The sequence below is a fragment of the Arvicola amphibius genome, chromosome 10 (assembly GCF_903992535.2).
Source record: "Arvicola amphibius chromosome 10, mArvAmp1.2, whole genome shotgun sequence".
NCBI lineage: Eukaryota > Metazoa > Chordata > Mammalia > Rodentia > Cricetidae > Arvicola > Arvicola amphibius.
Genome location: NC_052056.1, coordinates 87954152 through 87975986, shown reverse-complemented (window position 1 = coordinate 87975986; position 21835 = coordinate 87954152). Strand labels below are relative to the sequence as shown.

Sequence of the window (21835 nt, the reverse complement as noted above, 5' to 3'; positions counted from 1 at the left end):
AGCAACTAGGTTTGAAAGACAGGTTGTTGGTGCTAGGCAGGAAAATGCCTTTATAGACTGTATTCTAATATATATCATATATTTTATATTGTATTGAAAGCACTTTATAGATTATATTATAGGCTATAGCTCAAAAACACTCTTGATGACACTGGCTCCCTGGTCTTTAATTTGGTTTCACTAGCACAGGGCTTAAAAACCTTTGACCCTTGAGCGTCTGTTGTGAGGAGGTCACATTTGTGATTGTAGTGCACCTGAGAGGCTGAGAAAGGAGGATAGTTTTGATTTCCAGGGTAGCCTGGGATACGGAGTTGAGACTGTTTCAGCTCTGCAGACCTAACCCCAAGCCAACCAAACCAAACAGATGCAACATTGACTCAATAATGCTTTCTGAGGGTTCCTTGGGAGAACTGAGTTTCACTTGAAGAATCCTGTGAGCGAAGGTAGTCTCAGAAAATCAAAGGCACCACCTTCATGTTGGACGCTCATCTTCAGTCCACTGTACACACATCTATGTACTCCCTGCCAACTGTTTCTCAAACACACACTTCCCGGATGTAATCCAGAGTCAGACAGGCAGTAGATGGAAGCTGACTCACTGTAGAAGGCAATACTGGGACAGAACACGCCCCAGATAATGGGAGCACCAGAAAGACAGGAAGCTGGTACTTTGGCAGTGCCTGTGTGAGAGCTATGCCTTGGTGACCTCCACAATACGGAATGTGGCCTGTGATATCATGAGCCCCAGGACCACAGATTTTCATGCTCCCAGCAAAAGTCAGGGATCTAGGGAGCCTGGCTCCCTCCCTTCTTCCTTCCCTCCCTCTTTCCTCGATTTATTTTTGTTTGTTTATTCTGTAGCCTGGGCTGGACTAACACTTGTGGAAATTCTCCTGCCTCACCCAGCCTCACATGGGATTATAGACATGCCCAGCTTGCTAGTCTATTTTCCTTCTAGACAGGGTCTCCTGCGGCACAGGCTGGCCTCCAGACTACTGTGTAGCTGAGGATGCCCTTGAATTCTCGGTCCTGCTTGCACCTGTAGAGGGTTGAGACTGAAAGAGAGAACCTTCCTACCCTAACTACGCATATATCCTCCCCCACCTCTTTTTCCTTTTTTTTTTTTGTTTTTGTTTTTTTGAGACAGGGTTTCTCTGTGGCTTTGGAGCCTGTCCTGGAACTAGCTCTTGTAGACCAGGCTGGTCTCGAACTCACAGAGATCCGCCTGCCTCTGCCTCCCGAGTGCTGGGATTAAAGGCGTGCGCCACCACCGCCCGGCCCTCTTTTTCCTTTTGTATGGCATTTTCCAGACTCCCTTCCTCCCCCAAACAGAGTTTCTTTGTATAGCCCTGGTTGTTCTTGAGCCTGGAACTCACAAAGATCCACCTGCCTCTGCCTCCCGAGTGCTAAGATTAAAGGCATGAGCCACCACTGCCCGGCTTCCTGGACTCTTTTTTAAGACTTATTTTTATGAGTATGAGCAACAGTTCTCAACCTGTAGGTGGTGATCCCTTGAGGGTCGTTAGGCAATCACGTTTCCTTCCAGTGGTCTAAGGAACTGACCCCTCCATGAGGTCTATCCACCTGCTGACAGACCCACATAAATTCCCATACTGTATGAAAGGGTTGCAGCATTAGGAAGGTTGAGAACCACTGCTCTAAAGAGCAGCTTAAGGGGGAAGCCCAGAGTCAGAACTAGCACTAAATCCTGATATACCATCAAGTCCCCTGTGCTCTTATTAAGAAAAAGAAAAAACAGAAAAGAGAAGCATAATTCTGCCAGGTGTGCAAGGTGAGCCCGGGTAATAACTGTTTGAAAAGAACAGCTCTGGTATACTTAAGAGATAACTCTGGCAATGTCTTTGCTGTGTAAATCTCCCATCGGCCCAAGTGGCCAGACTTGAAGAGTCTGATCTCGGTTTAAATTATTCAAAGTGCAACCCTGGATGGGGACCTGAAAGAGATTTGAGAATGACAACATATGTGGAATGCATAAGCCTAGGGGTGAGTGTTGATGAAACCTCCTGTTCGATGCTCCTACCTGAGCAGTAGCCACAGCTGAATGAGAGCTATTATTAAAAATAAAATTGGTCTGGGAGGTCCTTCTGTCTATGTGTTGCTTTTATTGGTTAATGAATAAAGAACCGCTCTGAGCCTAGGACAAGGGCAGAACAGAACTAGGCGGGAAAAGCTAGGCTGTATACTGGGAGAAAGAAGAGTGGAGTCGGAGAGAAGCCATGGATCCACCATCTGAGACAGACACTGGGAACTTTAGCTGGTAAGCCATAGCCACATGATGATATACAGATTAACAGAAATGGATTAAATTAATATAAGAGTTAGCCAATAAGAAACTAAAACTAATGGGCCAAGCAGTGGTTTAATTAATACAGTTTCTGTGTGATTATTTTGGGCCTAAGCTAGCTGGGTGGCTGGGAACCAACAAGTGGCCCTCTTCCAACAAACAGGCATGCCAACGTGGTGGACTAGATCCATGTGAAACCTGAGAGGGCTCGGAAAGAAGCTCTACACACACACACACACACACACACACACACACACACACACACACAAAACAGAGTTTAGCTGCATTTCTTTTTCAGCTAACAGCTTGCTGCAGCTTCTTTAAGAGAGGTTTTCATGATTCAGTGGTAGCAGCGAAAAAAAAGTGCTGTTTTGAAATGCCAGCTTTCTGGGTTGTGCTACCAGCGTGAAACTCTGACTCTTTCAGGCAGGAGGTCCAGCTACAGAGCATTTGAATAGGGTTTGTGATCACACTGCTGCAGCTTGCTTAATGGGGACACGGACTTGCTGTGTGCCTGAGAATGGAGCTGTGTGCATGGCTCTCAGAGGCGCCAGAGGTTCCACCATGCTGGACTGGGTAGACAGCAGGAAGTACCATATATACCATAATAATGGCACAGCTTAAGTTTCAGACTGGGAGGACAAGCAGGAAGTACTATCTATGCCATAGTAATGATGCAGTTAAGTTTTACGAAGCGCTTAGCATTTTAAAAAGTGCTCCTGGCTGGGCGATGGTGGGCACACCTTTAATCCCAGCACTTAGGAGGCAGAGGCAGGCGGATCTCTGTGAGTTCAAGACCAGCCTGGTCTACAGAGCTAGTTCCAGGACAGGCTCCAAAGCTACAGAGAAACCCTGTCTCGAAAAAAAAAAAAAACAAAAAAAGTGCTCCTGGACAGTAAAGAATTACAGATGTGCAATAAAGACAAATCCAGATGAGGCACAGTGCTGGACAAATGTACGTGGGCTTGGGAGAGAGAAGAAAAAGAGTACAGAGAGTTATAAAAAGAAGTAAATGGCTTTTTTAAAAAAACAAAAAAGTCTTTAAAGAGACAGAGTACAGACAGTCATAGATTAAAAGAAGTAAAGAAAAATAAGCCATGTAAAAATGGAAAATTCAGAGAGTCTGGATTATGTATATTATTGTGTTTTCTTTGAATTTTTTGACTGTGAATGAGCTAAGTACAGAGAGAATTTCATTGTATGGGCTGCCAAGCTAAACCAGCATGTATATTATAAAGGTATCATGACTTCCAAATTTGGGTCTTAGGATATGTTGCTTTGGAAAAGAGGTTCTTCTTTTGTTTTCACAGAGGATGAGAACCTGTGGATTGCTTCCAGACTGGTGTGGTTTGATGGAACAAAACCCCCCGAAGGTCACTGTGAACACCCCCAAAAATTACTATGCCCAACAATCAGCAGAAAGCAGTATGGAGAAAACTATACTCATATTCCCAAATATTGTCTATAAATGTTTGTTTACATTTAAAGGGGGATATGATATAGATATGAATAATTTGCATTGATATGGATCTTGGTTTATTGATACAAATTTAAGGTCAATTTTGTTATATGTATATGTATTTCTGATCTTGATTAAGGTATAGTGTTTGTGTAACTCATTTAAAAATGTAATGTATAATTAAGAAATATAAGTTAATAGATACTCATCTATATCAGTCAAGCCTGTAGTCATGTTAGATTTTCTAGATGTATAGAGATATAATTCAGTTAGATAGGTATTCTTCAAATCTTTCAGAGACCTTCAGAATATGGCATTTAAAATGTTTAAGAACTTAAGACTCTTCATGACAGTGAGACACATCTGTTCCTGGAGGAGCAAGTTACTTCAAGAGGCTCCTTATGGAGTTGGTTAGCCATATGGGCAAGAAACTGCTCTTGCCTGGACTGCTTGACTGGACAAGCAGAACCCACAGAGAAATTACTGCTGAACTTGCCTAAAGGTGAAATGGTCCTTTGGGGTTCCTGCTTCATAAAAGACTCACTAGACATTCTGCAAGATAGAAAAGAATGTGACTGGCAAACTGCCAGTATAGGCAGAACTGTCTTTGAAATTTCCTGCTTCATGAAAAAAGTCTGCTGGATACTATGGGCCTGTAGGCTGAAGGTGGGTGCCTCAATGATACGGAAGAACTTTGGGTGACTTGGGCAACAAGATGTTTCTGTCAATTCTAGAGTTTTGGAAGTTGATTACAATGCACATCCTGTTTACTTAGGTAATATTATATCCTTCTGGAGACTTTGATGGAGTTGAAGAATTTATAGTTATAGTTTTCCTTAGTTGTGATAAAAGATTAAGCAGATATATTGTAACTGTAATTCTTGCTTGATACCTGTTTTTGTTTTGTTTTGGTTTTTGAGACAGGGTTTCCCTGTGTAACAGTCCTAACTGTCCTAGAACTAGCTCTTGTAGACCAGGCTGGCCTCAAACTCACAGAGTGTGCTGGGAATAAAGGCATGTGCCACCACAGCCTAGCCCTGTTTTGTTATATATAATTTTACTGTGTTAAAGCATTCCTTTTTGTTTAAACAGAAAAGGGGAAATGGTGTAGGAGGTCCTTCTTTGTGTTGCTTTTATTGGTTAATGAATAAAGAATTGCTTTGAGCCTATGGCATGGAAGAACAGAACTAGGTGGGGAAAGCTGAGCTGTATGCTGGGAGAAAGAAGAACAGAGTCAAAGAGAAGCCATGGAGCCATCACCTGAGACAGACGCTGGGAACTTTAACTGGTAAGTCAGTGCCATGTGGTGATACACAGATTAATAGAAATAGGTTAAATTAATATAAGACTTAGCTAATAAGAAGCTAAAACTAATGGGCCAAGCAGTGATTTAATTAATACAGTTTCTGTGTGATTATTTTGGGTCTAAGCTAACCGGGAACCAACAAGCAGCCCTCCTCCAACATCAGAGGACAAATTTTGGGAATCAGTTCTCTCCTTCGATCATGGGGGTTCCAGGGATTGATCTCAAGTCATCATGTTTGGCAGCAAGCATCTTTATCCACTGAGCTGTCTTTGCTACCCCAGGACAGGACTCTTGAACAAGAACATCAAATTGAGTTGATGAGTTGGAGAAGTAAGCCACGTCTTTATTAAGGATGTGAGCATTTCAGGAGGGAACAACGGTTACCAAAACTCTAAGGCCCAGACTTTGTGATAATTGGGATAAAGTGCTCATCTTGGTTTTGTGGTGTTGGGGATTGAACATCAGGGACTAAGCACATATTAAATAGCACTTTGTTGAGTTATAACTTCAGGTTCTATGAATGGTTTTTGTTTGTTTGGGGTTTTGGTTGGGTTTAGTTTAGCTTGGTTTTGGTTTTCTGAGACAGGGTTTCTCTGTGTAACAGCCCTGGCTGTCCCGGAACTCACTCTGTAGACCAGGCTGACCTAGAACTCACAGAGATCTGTCTGCCTCTCCTCCTGAGGGCTGGGAGTAAAGGGGTGCGCCACCCCTGCCTGGCTCGATGATAACTGTTGTATGGAACTGTGGGAGAAATAAACCGTCTCTTTCTCAGGTTGCTTTGGTCGCGGTGTCTCATCACGGCGATAGTAACCCTAACTAAGACAGTCATCCCCTGTTACTACCACTTCACAAATGGGAAAAGCAGCCTGGAGGAAGCAGAAAGCGGCTATGAGATGCTGCAGCCGGAAAGCCCCAAAGCCTCCGCTCTAAGTTAGGTTGCTCCTCTCAGTAAAGCCTCTCTCGCCTAGCCAAAGCAAGGCGCAGAGGGACTGACTGAAGGCAGAAGAGAAATAAAATCTACCTGCAGCTTTGGCTGACCTGTCTAACTCCACTCTGGTCTGAAAAGGAGTTTGTGTGTCAAGTATACGTTGTCTCCAGGCTGAGGAAAAGAAGCTAAAAAGAGGGAATGTTTTTGAGCGAGAATGCTTCTTTAAAATCTTGGAGTCATTTAAAACATACATTTGAGGCATGGCAGTGGTGGCACTCACCTTTAATCCCAGGCAGAGGTAGGCAGATCTCTGAGTTCAAGGCCAGCCTGGTCTACAGAGTGAGTTCCAGGACAGCCAGGGTACACAGAGAAACTGTCCCAGAAAAGCAAAAAGAGAAAGAAAGAAGAGACGAGACGAGATACATCATCAGATAACATGAAAAAAAAATGAGCCTCTGGTTAAAAAAAAAAAAACAACTATTTTCAAAAATATTGTTAAGCTCAGCCTGGCAATGCATGCTTTAACTCCAATATTCAGTAGAGACAGGGGGATCTCTTTGAGTATGAAGCCAGCTTGGTCTACGTGCCAATTTTGAAGACAGCCAGGGCTACATAGTAAGGCCTTGCCTTAAGAGAGACAGAGAGAAGGAAGATAGCAAAAAAGAACCACCCAACCCCGAAAAACAAACAGAAAAGGTTATTAAATATGGCTGGCTTAAGCATAATTTTTTTAAAGATTTATTTATTTATTATGTATACAACAACATTCCTTCCATGTATGCTTGCATGCCAGAAGAGGGCACCAGATCTCATTATAGGTGGCTGTGAGCCACCATGTGGTTGCTGGGAATTGAACTCAGGACCTCTGGAAGAGCAGTCAGTGCTCTTAACCTCTGAGCCATCTCTCCAGCCCCCCTTAAGCATAATTTTTACCAGACCCCAGAGCTACATCCTAGGGACGAGTGAATGGGAAACCCTCACGTGCACTACATGCCAGGCCCACAGCTGCCAGGACCAGGCCACTGCTTTACTCCTGCATTATCTCTGCATGCTACTTGCCCGCATTTGTTCTGGTTTCCTTTCTCTTGTGAAAATAATTAGACGGAAAGCAAGTTAGGGGTTTACTTGGCTTCCACTTGCCAGGGCACCGCCCATCACTGAGGGAAGTCAGGGCAAGGACTCAGGCAGGAGTGTGAAGCAGAAGCCACAGAGGAATGCTGCTTGCTGTCTCGCTTCAGCTACCTTTCCGTTATGTTTGAGACAGGCTTTAACTATGTATGTAGCCTTGGCTGGCCTGCAACTCACTATGGAGACCAGGCTGGCCTCAAACCCAGAGAAATCTGCCTGCCTCTACCTCTGAAGTGCTGAGATTAAAGACATTAAAGACACCAAAACAGGGGCTGGAGAGATGGCTCAGCGGTTAAGAGCATTGCCTGCTCTTCCAAAGGTCCTGAGTTCAATTCCCAGCAACCACATGGTGGCTCACAATCATTTGTAATGGGGTCTGGTGCCCTCTTCTGGCCTGCAGACATACATGTAGACAGACTATTGTATACATAATAAATAAATATTTTTTAAAAAGACACCAAAACAGGTTTCCCTATTTATACAGCCCAAGGCCACCTTTCAAGGGAATGGTGTCACCCATAGTGGGCTGGGTTCTTCCTACTCATTTATCAAGACAACCCCCCACTGCCTTGTTGGCAGGACAGTTTTAACTAGGGCGTTGCTCAATAGAGGCTTTCCTTCTCAGGTGACTGTAGGCTGTGCCAAATTTAACCAGGGGGCTGGACAGACAGCACAGTGGTTAACATTGTTTACTGAGCTTCCAGGTGACCTGCCTTTGGTCTCTAGCACCCACAGCAGACGGCTTACAACTGCCTATATTAATTGCAGCTTCAGGGGACACGACACTCTTTGGCCTCTGGGATTACCAGAATACACATGACATATACACAAACAGACACATAAATGTTTTTTAAAAAGATGTATTTATTTATTACGTATATAGTGTTCTGTCTGCAAGATTTGTGGGCACACCAGAAGGCACTAGATCCCATTACAGATGGTTGTGAGCCACCATGTGGTTGCTGGGAATTGAACTCAGAACCTCTGGAAGAGCAGTCAATGCTCTTAACCTCTAAGCATCTCTCCAGTTCCTACATAAAATTTTTTCAAAAGCTAACTAGGGCATTATTAGAATCTCTTTCTTAAAATGGGGACTGCAGCAGCCATGTCAAAGAGCTCTTGTGAAGCAAACGAGACCTCAGCAACTGTTGAATATGGTCTACTCTTAAGGTCTCTCAAAGCCCAGGCCAGCCCTGAATTTACAAAGAATGACCTCAAACTTCTGATCTTTACACCTGTAACTCCTAGGTGCTGGGATTACAGGCATGTTCTACCTGCCACACACCCAATTAATGTAGGCTCTATGGCTGAAATCCGTAGCTTCAAGTACACAAGGCAAACACTCTACCACAATATCTTACTATAATGCATATTAAAACCTTCAGCCTGATGCCTGGTGGTGGTGGATGGTGGCATATGCCTTTAATACCAGCACTCCAGAGACAGAGGCAGGCAGATCTTTGAGTTCACATCCAGCCTGGTCTTCAGAGCGAGTTCCAGGACAGACAGGACTACACAGAGAAACCCTGTCTTGAAAATGAACAAACAAAAACCTTCAGCCTGAAGTGGTAGTGCATATATTTAATTTCAACATTCAGGAGGGCAGAGATAGGCAGAACTTGTGAGCTCCTGGCCAGACTGGTTTCCACAGCAAGTTTCAGGACAGCCAAGGCTACATAGAGAGACCCAATCTCAATCACTCCCCAAAATGCTACCCCCAAAACCAAAACCAAACTTTCAGAGATGACATATGGGTAGAATTCTTTCCTGTAAAACATCCTATCTTGGGTCTCCCTGATTCACTGTTTGTGGTGGGTGTGGGTGTGCACTCATGTGCATGTGTGCACATACTCACAAACTTGAGCGTGAGTATGTACATGTAGAGGCAATTACCCAAGATCAGGTATGGATCTTTAGGACACATCCATTGTTGTTGTTGTTTTTTTTTTAAGCAGTGTTGCTCATTGGCCTGGAACACATAAGGCAGGTTATACTAGTTGGCTGGTGAGCCCCAGGAATTTGTCTCTACCTTCCAAACACTGAGCCACTGATGGAGGACTCTCCTTGGTTAATAAAGAAACTGCCTTGGCTTTTTGATAGGGCAGGATTTAGGTGGGTGGAGTAGACAGAACAGGATGCTGGGAATGAGGCAATCATTCCTCGGGCAATCGTCATGCCTCTCCTCTCTGGGACAGTAGCCATGAAGCCAGCCACTAGGTCAGACATGCTGAATCTTTCCCGGTAAGACACCACTTCGTGGTGCTACACAGAGTATTAGAAATGGGTTAATCAAGATGTGAGAATTAGACAATAAGAGGCTGGAACTAATGGGCCAGGCAGTGTTTAAATGAATACAGTTTGTGTGTTGTTATTTCTGGGGCTAAGCTAGCTATGCGGAGCCGGGAGGGATGAAAAGCAGGCCCACCCGCTGCTCATCACTACAGGCCACTGCACCAGCTTTTTAAAAAAACATGGCTTTTCAAGACCAAACTCAGGCTTTGGTTGCAATCACTTTAGCAAACGAGTTATCTCCCCAGCCTTGTGATCTCTTCTTCTCCACACTTTACAGTCCAAGCACTTACTAACTGGAAACCAGTTACCACCTGGGGGGGGGGGCACGGGGACGGGGACAGGACTCACCAAAGTTGGGGGAGGGGGTGGAGGGGAGAGGGAGGGAGGAAACCCAGAAGAGTTAAAATGCATTCTTGTTCTCTTTTAATTGAAAACCCTAAAGAGTCACACCCACTTGGAAACTACTTACTTAATAATTAATTAGTGAGGAAGGAAAGATCGAAGCAGTAAGCTTAAAAACTGTCAAAAAAAAAGGCCTGCTGACCAACATGGAGGAACTCGGTGGCGGTCGAAAATACTTTTAAGAGGTCTTTCAGGTTTCCTGTAGAAAAGAAGAAAGAAATGAACATCAGTTATCCCCCCAGGTCTTACGAAGAGCACCAGAAGTTCCTAGTTCTCTCTCCTGTGAGACCAGGTGTCACTCTAGCCCATGGGGATCTGGAACTCACAACAAAGCCCAGGCTGGATGACAGCTCAGGATCCTCCTGCCTCTGCTTCCTGAGGGCAAGAACAGGTAAGAGCCACTAGTCGGTTGTTTTTGTTATTTTTTAGACAAGGTCTCAAGTAACCCAGGCTGACCTCAGACTGTGTAACCAAGGACAACCATAAACTTTTGATCCTCCTCCTTCCACCTCCCTCACGCCAAGATTACTGGTATGTAGTCAGTGCTGGCGACTGATCCTGGAGTTATGCACACTAGGAGAACACTGCCAGCTGAGCTGCTTCTCAGCTGCTTCCTTTTTTGTCTCATGTAGCCCAGGGTAGCCTCAAACTGACTATGTAGCCAATAATCTTGAACTTTTTAAAAATCTTTTTATTTAAAAAAATTATGAACCAAGCAGCGGTGGTGCACGCCTTTAATCCCAGCACTTGGGAGACAAAGGCAGGCAAATCTCAAGTTTGAGGCCAACCTGGTCTACACAGTGAGTGAAAGGACAGGCTCCAAAGCTACAGTGAAACCCTGTCTCAAAAAACCAAAATAATAATAACAATAGTAATAATAATAAAATAAAATAAAAAAATTTTTTTTTTTTTTTTGGTTTTTCGAGTCAGGGTTTCTCTGCAGCTTTTTTAGAGCCTGTCCTGGAACTAGCTCTTGTAGACCAGGCTGGCCTCGAACTCACAGAGATCCACCTGCCTCTGCCTCCCGAGTGCTGGGATTAAAGGCATGCGCCACCACCGCCCGGCGTAAAATAAAAATATTTGTGTCTGCCCAAATATACGTCTGTGTATGAAATGCATGCAGTCTCCTCAGAGGCCAGAGAGGGTATTAGATCCTCTTGAACTGGAGTTACAGATGGATATGAGGCAGCTGATGTGGGTGGGGGGAACCAATCCTGTGTCCTCTGAAAGAGCAGCAAGTGCTTTTAACTGCTGAGCCACCTCCAGTCTCTGACCTTGAACTTCTGACTCCCTCACCACTTTCCTAGAGCTGAGAGGCGTACGGGTGTACACCATCATACCTAGTTTTTGTCTCCTGTTTTGTTTTTTGTTTTTATAAGATTTATTTATTATGTATAGTGTTCTGCCTGTGTATATGCTTGCAGGCCAGAAGAGGGCACCAGATCTCATTACAGGTGGTGGTGTTGCTGGGAATTGAACTCAGGACCTCTGGAAGAGCAGTCAGTGCTCTTAACCTCTGAGGCATCGCTCCAGCCCTTGTCTCCTGGATTTTTTTTTTTTTTTGTCAACTTGACACATACTAGGGTCATCTGGGAAGACAAGAGGTATCAGATTGGCCTGTGGACAAGTCTGTGGGGGCATTTTCTCCATTAATGATTGATGTGGGAGAGGCCAGCCCACCGTAGGCAGAATCACCGGGGCAAGGGTACTGGGAGATACAGGGTAAGGGAACATGAGCCTCTAAGGACTGTGCTTCAGTTCCTGCCTTTGGGTCCCTGCCCTGACCTCCTCTTTAAACTGAAAGAAAGCCCTTTCCTGCCCAAGGTGCTTTGGTCATGGTGTCTGTCACAGCAATAGAAAGCAAACAAGGAGAGACTGTTTTGTTTGGAGACATCGCCTCACACTGTATCCCTGCGTGGTTGGCCTCCAACTCCAGCAGTAGGTCTCTGGAGCACTGGGATGGCTTACAGGGGTAAGCTGCCCTGTCTGCCGGGATAGATTTGAGACGTATTGTGGCATTTCTGAGCGAGGCCTTTCTCACCGACCTGCAAACTGCCAAAGCATAGACTTTCACTAGCAGCCAGAAGACACCCGGGAGGGGTCGGGTACGGTTCCAACTAACACGGGAAGTCTTGGAAGGGTGTGAGAGATGAACGAACAGGGTGGCACAGACCCGTAATCTCAAGGCTGCAGAGGTTGAGGATTGCCACAAATACCATGCCAGCCTGGGCTACACTGGGCCACATCAATAAAACAACACAGCATGTGACCATGGCCCATGGTTGAAATTTCGGCATTTGGAGGGGATCAGTGGAGGCTGAGGAGTTCCAGGCCAGTTTAGGCGACATAAGACTACTACTGTGTCAGAAAATAAAAAATAAAGGCCAAGCAGTCGGGGCGCACGCCTTTAATCCCAGCACTCGGGAGTCAGAGGCAGGCGGATCTCTGTGAGTTCGAGGTCAGCCTGGGCTATAGAGTGAGTTCCTGGACAGCCAAGTCTACACAGAGAAATCCTGTCTCGAAAACACAGAAAATAAAAAAAAAAAATTATTAAAAAGAAAGAAAAAGAGCTAGACATTGTTGCACATGTCTCATCATCCTAGCTCGTGGAAGCTGGTGACAGGACGATCTGAAGTTCAAGGTAATCCTCCACTACACAGTGAGTTCGAAACCAGCCTGAGATAATAGGCGATTATACTTCCTACCCACCACCAACGGGCTCTGCCTGCCAATACCCTCTCAGGGCAGGCGCGTGCGCGGCCGCGGTTGCAGTTGGCGTTGACGCCGCTTGCGCTGCGCGTTGATCAGGATCTGCGCCACCTTGCGCTCGTGGCCGCCGGGCACCGGGTGGTTGGTGCGCAGTTGCTGCTCGCGCCGCGTCCGGCCCTTGCTGCGGCCAGCTCCGGAGGCCGGGAAGTCACGCAGGTAGTAGTAGTCCAGGCTGTCGTACAGCTCGTCGTCGAAGCCCGCAGTGGGAAGCGCCTCCGGCGGCGGCGGGCGCACTCGAGCCCGTGGGCGGGAGACGGAAGGACGAGCTGGCGGGTCCATCACGCCGCTGCGCTCCGCCCGCCGCCGCCGCTGGCTACTCCGGCCGGAAGGCCCCGCCCAGTGCTCCTATTGGCTCCGCTGTAGGGGTGAGCCCTGTGACCTCACAGAGGGGCGTGGCTTCCGGCGGCGCTTCTTTGTTCCAGATTGGGAATCCTAAATGTTCCTGCGGGAGAGTATTGTTAACTGTAAACTTTCTGGTGCCATTGGTCAAAAACCTGGAACAAGGGAATGTGGCTCCGTGGGTAGAGTACTTGTCTAGCATGCACGAAGCCCTGGGTTCCACCCCCAGCACGGTATAAATCTAGTGTGGTTGTGTACACCTGCAATTCCAGCACGGGGATAAAAGATGGGGGCCTTTCAGGCCGTATGTATTGGCTAGCCCAGTTTGGGTTTATTTTTGCAAAAGGAAATAGGCTTGCGGAATTACTTTTGCTTTGTTCGTGCGTTTCTTTGTGTGACATGATTATTGTCTTCAATATTACTTTTTCATTGCTATAGCCAAATACTTGGCAAGAATAAGTTTAGAAGAGGGTGTGTTTTGGCTCACAGTTTGAGAATACAATCAGATGGGAAGGCATAGTGGGCAGGATTATGAGGCTGCTTGTTCATACCTGCATTGGTCAATCAGGAAGTAAAGAAAGGGAAATTCTAGAGCCTTGTTCGCTTTCTTCCCCTCTCCATTTTGAGTCCGCAGCCCACTGGATGGTGTGATCTACATTCAGGGTGGGTTGCCCCTTCTCAGTCTATAATCTCTGGAAACTTCCTCAACGGATACACCCAAAAGCATGCCTCATAAATTGAGAAGACAGACCGAATGACCATCCCAAGCTGGAACGGAGGAACTGGATAAGAGTTTTTGTTTTGTTTTGTTGTTTTTGGCTTTTCAAGACAGGGTTCCTCTGTTGTAGCTTTGGAGCCTGTCCTGGAACTAACTCTGTAGACCAGGCTGGCCTCGAACTCAGAGATTCACCTGCCTCTGCCTCCCAAGTCCTGGGACTAAGAGCATTTATTATTCAAGCACAGGGACTTGAGTTTGGGTTCCCAGCATGCACATAAAAAGCCAGGTGTGGCTGCATAGGCCTTTCCCCTCATCCCTGTAGAGGAACTACCAAGAGAGGCTTGCTGGCCAGCCAGTATAGCCAAAACAGGACAGATTCAGTGAGAGACCCTATCTCCAGGGAATAGGCAGAGCAATAGAGGAGAACACTCAACATCCTCCACCACTGTGTGTACGAATGAATGGAATATAAGAGCATGTGTGCATGTATGCATGTGCTTCCACACACATACACAACCAAGCAAGAGCAAAAATAAAAGTAGCTGTTCAAGGGCTAGCAAGATGGCTCAACAGATAGCACTTCTACAGAGATCTGATGAAAAGAACTCCATCCCCAGACCCCACAAGGTGGCAGGAAGGACAGGTGGACAGGGACATACTCTCTCTCTCTCATTTATTGTGAGTGGTAGTTTGATTTGAATAGCTGGTAACAGTGCTTGGAGAGGTTTAAGACGTAAGGCCTTGGGGATACTGTATCACTGGAAGTGGCTTGTTTTTTCAAGATAGGGTTTCTCAGTGTAGCCTCGGCTGTCTTGGTACTCATTCTCTAGACAGGCTGGCCTCGAACTCATAGAGATCACCCTGCCTCTGGATCCCAAGTGCTAGGATTAGGGGCATGAGTCACCGATGCCTGGAACAAAAAGGTTTTTTAAAAAAATATTTTGTCCCTGGTGTCCTCTAGGACTTACCCAGAAGGCAGCGCTTTGATCTTAGGTCATCATGGCGGGCAGACCTGCTGTTGCAGCATCAAGCAAGTGGCTGGTTTTCGAAAATGGTATTATAATGCTGCTGGATTCAACAAACTGGGTTTAATGCGAGATGATACACTACACGAGACTGAAGATGTGAAAGAAGCCATAAGAAGGCTTCCTGAGCATCTTTATAATGACAGAATGTTTCAAATTAAGAGAGCCCTGGACCTGTGCATGCGGCATCAGATCTTGCCTAAGGTGCAGTGGACAAAATATGAGGAGGACAAATTCTACCTTAAACCCTATCTGAAAGAAGTTATTTGGGAAAGAAAAGAGAAAGAAGAATGGGCAAAGAAGTGATCTTGTAGTTGAGATCTGTGGATGTGCCTGGTCTCAGCATATTTTTATGAAGTTGTTTCAACCTGAATCACAATTTAAGAATTATTTGCAGATGCCTCACTTTAAATAAATGTATATTGAAGCCAAAAAAAATATTTTGTTTGAGCTGGGCAGTGGTGGCACACACCTTTCACCGCAGCATTTGGGAGGCAGAGGAAGGAGGATCTCTGTGAGTTCGAGGCCAGCCTGGTCTACAAGAGCTAGTTCCAGGACAGGCTCCAAAGCTACAGAGAAACTCTGTCTCGAAAACAAACAATAAGAAGAAGATTTAGTTGTTTATGTATATCAGTGTTTTGCCTGCATGTGTGTATGTGTACCACATGCATGCCTGGCACCCGAGGATGGTAACCAAAACACTGATACACATAAATAAATCTTACTTTTTTAAAAATACTTATTTGCTTATTTATTTTGTATACAACATTCTGTCTGTATGTATGCCTGAAGGCCAGAAGAGGGCACCAGACCTCATTACAGATGGTTGTGAGCCACCATGTGGTTGCTGGGAATTGAACTCAGGACCTTTGGAAGAGCAGGTGATGCTCTTAACCGCTGAACCATCTCTCCAGCCCCTAAATCTTACTTTTTAAATTAAAAAAAAAAAAGCCCTACAGACTTTTTGATGGAAATTAGATCCTCTGAAACTGTTAATTATGGATCAAGTCTTCTTGACCCTCCTATTGCTGTGACCCTTTAACACAATTCTTCATGTTGTGATGACCCCAACAATAAAATTATTTCATTACTATTTCATAACTGTAATTTTGCTACTGTTATGACTTGTACTGTAAACATCTGATATGTGGGATTTATTTTCTTTTTCTTTCCTTTTTCGTTTTTTCCAGACAAAGTTTCTCTGTGTAGCCCTGGCTGTCCTGGAACTCACTTTGTAGGCCAAGCTGGCCTTGATCTCACAGAGATCCGCCTGTCCCTGCCTCCCAAGTGCTGGGATTTAAGGCATGTACCACCACCACCACCTGGCATAGAATTTATTTTCACTGTTACAAATTGAACATTATTAAAGCATAGTGATTAATTCTCCCAAAAAAACAGTATGTATATATTGTGAAATATTTATTTCCAGTTATAAATAATGAAATTTTGTCTTGAATCATGGTGTAGTATCACGGGTAAGTCTTTTTTTATTGTGTATACAGTGTTCTGCCTGCATGTATGTCTGCAGGCCAGAAGAGGGCACCAGATCTCATTATTGATGGCTGTAGCCACCATGTGGTTGCTGGGAATTGAACTCAGGAATTAACTCAGCCAGTGCTCTTAACCTCGAAGCCACCTCTCCTGGGTAACAGTCTTAATATAACATCAGTACCTGGGTGGCAACTTTAATTCCAGCTCTTGGGAGGTAGAGATAGGAGCATCTCTGAGTTTGAGGTCAGCATGGTATACAATGCAAGTTCCAGGACAGTCAGGCTACACAGACAAACCCTATCTCCCAACAAAACAAAATAAAGAACAAAACAAAACCCAGAACAACTTGCTACATTTTGCAACAGTATCTGTAAAATGCCAACTTCAGCCAGGCAGTGGTGTCGCACACCTTTAATCCCAGCACTTGGGAGGCAGAGACAGGTGAATCTCTATGAGTTCAAGGCCAGCCTGGTCTACAGAGCCAGTTCCAGGATGGGCTCCAAAGCCACAGAGAAACCCTGTCTCGAAAAAACAAAACAAAACAAAAACAAAACAAACACACACATAAAAAGCAAAACATCAATGCCAACATCAGTGTGAAGGTTGAGATTGCTTCTTTCTCACTAGATCAGAAATTCTCGGGGCAGTCTTTGCAAGAGCACAACGGAGATCATTTTCCACAGCGAGCCTACGTCTGTATTTGGACTTGATAACCAACAAGTTGGAAAACCCTGTCTCACAAAGATATGTTGTTGGAAATGGAAGGAGGAGGCGCAACACGGTCTCAGACAGAACAGGGTAGGACTGCAAACACTTGACCCAGAACTGTGTAAGTGGCAACGCAGAGAAGTCAGATCTCGCTGCTTGGCTGTTAATAAGTCTGCCAAACTCCTCTTGTGCCGTCTCAGGGACATCTTCAACTCTGACTGTGAATGGGCTTCTAGCAAGGGCAAATGGGACGGCAGGTAGATTTGGAATGTACCAGGAAATTTCTTCGGCAAGCACGTGCAAGTGCTCTTTCACGGAAACGATCACTGAAGTCCTGCCAGAGGGTTTAATGTCATGTTCCTCAAAAAAAGCAGAGAGGGTAGGCAACATGTGTGTTTTATTTTCTTCCAGCTCTTTTTGCCAAAGCTGAAGCTTCATTTGGAATGACTGGATCTTTTCAGACAAATCGAGGCATGTCGCATTTGGTCCTTGCAGTGATAAACTTAATTCACGCAAGACAGCGAAGATGTCGACCAAGTAAGCTATTTTCTGCAATTCACATTGATCACTGAAAAGTGCTACGAACTGTGGTCTTGCTTTCTGACTAAAAAATATTCTGAGTTCATCACGAAGCTCAAAAACACATTTTAAAACGGTTCCTTTGGACAGCCACCTCCCTTCGGTGTGAAACAGCAGAGCTTTGTTCGGGGCGTCAAACTCGCTGCACAGTTGCGAAAACAGTTGACTGTTTAACGTGCTCGCCTTGACAAAATTGACAGAACCGACGACGCTCTGCATGACTTCTTTTAAGTCTTGCGGCAGTGTCTTCATTGCTAACGCATGCAGATGAACCATACAGTGAGTTCCGATGACATCCGGCGACTCATTCAGGACCAGACGCTGAAATCCAGACTGACATCCTAGCATAGCCGGAGCACCGTCGGTGCAAACACCGCAAACCATATCCCACGAGAGCATGTGCTCCTTCAGAAATGAACCAACTCTGTCAAATACGTCATATGCAGTGGCTGTTGTTTCAAGAGGTTTGCAAAAGAGGAATTCATCTTTAAAGTCGCCGTCGTTAATGTACCTCACGTAAACCAGTAACTGGGAACAGTTTGCGACGTCTGTAGATTCATCGAGCTGGATACTAAACATCGGAAGTGGAGAAGACTTAATTTCCTGGATGACCTGGTTAAGAATATCGGCAGACATGTCATTTATTCTTCTGCGGACAGTGTCATTAGATAAAGAAACCGCGCTCAGCTGCATACCAAATTCCTTTCCGATCAGAACGCGAACACTGTCTTTGGCCTCTGGCAACAGTAAATCCTCAGCAAAACTGTGAGGCTTCATAGTCCTGGCGATTCTGAGCGCCACCAAGTAGGAAAACTCAACGGCTATGACATTCTGTTTGGGATATTTGCTGCCAGTGTCAAGCCTGGCTTTCTTGAGCTCATCAGCTTTGCTTCTAAAATAGTTGATGTCCTTGTCAGCAAAGCTCAGGTGCTTGCTGTCAAAATGGCGTTTCAGTTTGTTTGGCTTCATAGACTCCGCCGAGAGAACGTCCCCACAAATAACACACTGCGGTTTCTCAACGCCTGCTGTCGTTTTTGAGGTAAAACCATACCGTAAAAATTCTTCACTGTATCTTCTGTTCTTAACCTTCTTCTCTACACGGTCCACTCTTGGGGGATGGCCCTCTAATGAAAATAATACACAACAGTAGCTTTAATAATACAGAAGATTATTAAAGGTGGTGGCACACGCCTTTAATCCCAGCACTCCGGAGGCAGGGGCAGTTGAATCTCTATGAGTTTGAGGCCAGCCTGGTCTACAAAAGCTAGTTCCAGAACAGCTGTTACACAGAGAAACCATGTCTTAAAAACAAACAAACAAACAAACAAAATAGTTCCCATAATCCATACTTTTTTCTACAGTAGTTGATGACTTTACAGTACATGATTTGACACTTACCAGGTAATTATAAATCATGAAGTGTTTGTTTGCTGCTTTCAACACAGTAGCTGCTACTACACATGAGTAACTGGTCTGCATAACTATATTTTGGCACCAACCCTGTCACATACACCTGCATATGCACAGGGCGTATGTGATGGGGTTGGCACAACGATGTTATCACTGGTCACCCCTATGTGGACTTATCTGCGTGTAGGCAGCCCCGCCCGGAGACTATGGCAGAGCAGGGAGTCAGTTCCTAAGATGATCACAAAGATGTGTTTTCCAATGTCCTAGATGACCCCAAAGGGGTCACAACAACTCGCTAGTTGAGAACAGCCACTCCATAGGGGTGAGGACTATCAACCACTCTGAGCAGATGACAGGTCACCTACCATTTGCAATTCTGCACTGCCACAGCACCTCATTGAAGCCCTCGCAGAGCTTGACGTCACTCTGATTCTGGGCACACTCCAGAAACTGTTTGATCTCAAGAAAGCAAGGTCCAGGAGACTGCTGGGCCAGCAGCTGGGCTCCCCGGGGCTCCTGGCAAGACACAACATTAAGTACTCCTGAGAAAGTGTAGGTGCACAACAAGAGTCGCATTCACAGACTGTTCACAGCTGGGGAAACAACTAGAAAAAGGTGAAAACTTAATTTTCCATCCAGTAATATGGTAGTGAAAACCATTTAAAGGCAGAAAGCAAAACAAAAAACGTGAAGGTTAAAAACCAAAGATACCCTCCAATTCAGAAAACAAACAAGGCCATTGGAGTGTGAACGAGGGAGTGGTTCTATGAAGGCTTTGCTCAGTATACACAAGCTCTGGACTTCACCCCAGCACTGTAAATATAAAATCAAAGAGTTACAACCTGGCTAGGGAAGCCGGGGATGACAGTGCACACCTTTAATCCCTGCACTCAAGAGGCAGAGACAGGCAGGTCTCTGAGTAAGAGCACCTTTTCAAAGCCAGGTCCAGGACAGCCGGGGCTACACAAAGAAATCGTGTCTTGGAAAACAACAACAACGAAAACACAAAACCAAAACAACAAACCAGGGTAGGAATCCAATAATAAGTCTGTCTAGTTTACCTTGGGTTTGAACCCCAGAACTACATATGGAAACACAAAAAAGTGAACCACTCTAACCGGACAGTGGTGGCGCACGTCTTTAATCCCAGCACTTGGGAGGCAGAGGCAAGCAGATCTCTGTGAGGTCGAGGCCAGCCTGGTCTACAAAGTGAGTTCCAGGACAGGCTCCAAAGCTACAGAGAAACCCTGTCTCAGAAAAAACAATACCGTGACACATTCTTAGGGAAAACAGGACTATTATAGGAAAGAGATAGACGAGAACTTTAGCTACACCACCTTCAAGAGATTACATGCTTCTTAGTACACACAAAATCCACAGATGCACAAGAGGGCAGAAACTATCAGGTCAGGAGTCACAGGCTGTGAACGGGACTTGTGATTATGTAACCGAGACTGAACTGAAAGGCCAGGCCTCATGGCTGTAAATCCAATGCTTGAGAAGCCAACCAAGGAGACAGCTACAGACTTGGAGCCAGCGTCGGTCACACACTGAAGACTGTCTCCGAGTGAAGCATAGGAATCCAGTTAGCCAAGATAAACTCTTAAAGCCAAGGCAGGATTGCCATAAATTCAAGGTCAGCTTTAGTCAGATTCTCTCAAAAACAAAATCACCTAGAGGGAAAATGGCCATCTTCCAGTAAGTTGGGCTGGACTGTGACAATTCCAGTCTGCTCTACTTACTGGTGCTCGCCTAAGGGTCTAACTCAAACCACACTACGTGTGTGATGCTCACACACTAGTGTGTGGATGGGTGTGCCCACAGGAGCCCAAACAAGACATGGGTGGCCTTCCCTCTACCACTCTCCATCCTACTGCCTTGAGACAGGCCTCTCACTGAAACCCGTCATCTCATCTCAACTGCCAGCTGGCCAAGCTGTGGGTCTGCTCATCTCCCCTCCACAATGCAGGAGACGCACATATGCATGGCTATGCCCAACTCTTTGTGGGTTCATGGGATTTGAACTCAGGTCTGCATGGCTTCAGAGTAGGTGCTTACTCACTGAACCACACCCCAGCAAACCCCTACTTTAAAGGGGTGAGGTGGGGAAGCACCACTTTGTACTGCACTCCTAAAATTAAACAAACACAGCTCCTACGTAAAAGATGTTTACCAGCTGCCAAGTTCTCTCAGAAGACACAAGCACACAAAGGAAAAGCGGCCCCAGATCCTACCTGGTAAGTGATGTCAGGCCTCGCAGGCTCAGCACTGCCACCTCCACTGAAGGCCCCGGTGACGGCATGACCCAGGGTGTGGCCCACTGCAGAGCCCACAGCCACACCGGCTGCAGTGGTCGCCATCTGGGCCATCAGGCCTGGCTGCCGGGGGGCAGCCGCAGGTGAGCCAACTGCAGATGGTGCAGTCGCTGTTGCTGGAGGATGAGCTGCAGGCGCTTGTCGGGGAGCAGGCCTCATCTGAGGGGCCCGGCTAGGAAAGAAAAGAACCAAACTCATCAGTTCCCAGTTCCAAATGGCTCTGGAAGTTACTGAAGAAGTGGAAGAAGCCAGGTTCAGAGGCACACACCTGTACTGCCAGCACCAGGATGGAAGAGACAGAAGAATCAATAGGCCAAGGTCATCCTACACAGTCATTTCTTCTTCTACATCATTCTTTTTCAGAGCATAAAAATTGCAACACTGGAGGTTAAGAGTACTGACTGCTTTTCCAGAGGTCCTGAGTTCAATTCCCATTAACCACCGTGTGGCTCACAACCACCTATGAGATCTGCAGCCCTCTTCTGACTTGTACATGCCAGCAGAATATTGGTTTTTGTTTGTTTTTGATTTTTTTTAATATTTATTTATTTATTATGGATACAATATTCTGTCTGTGTGTATGCCTGCATGCCAGAAGAGGGCACCAGACCTCATTACAGATGGTTGTGAGCCACCATGTGGTTGCTGGAAATTGAACTCA

At 45.6% G+C, this 21835-nt stretch overlaps 2 protein-coding genes and 1 pseudogene across 3 annotated transcripts; 1 reads left to right on the top strand and 2 right to left on the bottom strand.

Annotated features, from left to right (window-relative positions):
• Positions 1 to 9480: 9480 nt before the first annotated feature.
• Positions 9481 to 12930, bottom strand: Nupr2 (nuclear protein 2, transcriptional regulator). Of its 2 annotated transcripts, none has more exons than XM_038345943.1 (2): positions 12556 to 12930; positions 9481 to 10019 (listed from the first exon to the last, which is right to left on the bottom strand). In XM_038345943.1, exon 1 carries the CDS (start codon positions 12866 to 12868, stop codon positions 12560 to 12562), a length of 309 nt encoding a protein of 102 aa, XP_038201871.1. In that variant the 5' UTR covers positions 12869 to 12930; the 3' UTR covers positions 9481 to 10019; positions 12556 to 12559. The 2 variants fall into 2 exon arrangements, with proteins under 2 accessions (XP_038201871.1, XP_038201870.1); XM_038345942.1 differs by having other exon boundaries at positions 12530 to 12927.
• A 951-nt stretch (positions 12931 to 13881) lies between these two features.
• Positions 13882 to 15109, top strand: LOC119825210 (annotated as a pseudogene).
• Positions 15110 to 16075: 966 nt separating this feature from the next.
• Positions 16076 to 21699, bottom strand: LOC119825212 (protein ZBED8-like). Its single transcript, XM_038345944.1, has 3 exons — positions 21094 to 21699; positions 19225 to 19375; positions 16076 to 18573 (listed from the first exon to the last, which is right to left on the bottom strand). Exons 1-3 carry the CDS (start codon positions 21370 to 21372, stop codon positions 16754 to 16756), a joined length of 2250 nt encoding a protein of 749 aa, XP_038201872.1. The 5' UTR covers positions 21373 to 21699; the 3' UTR covers positions 16076 to 16753.
• Between the last annotated feature and the right edge of the window lie 136 nt (positions 21700 to 21835).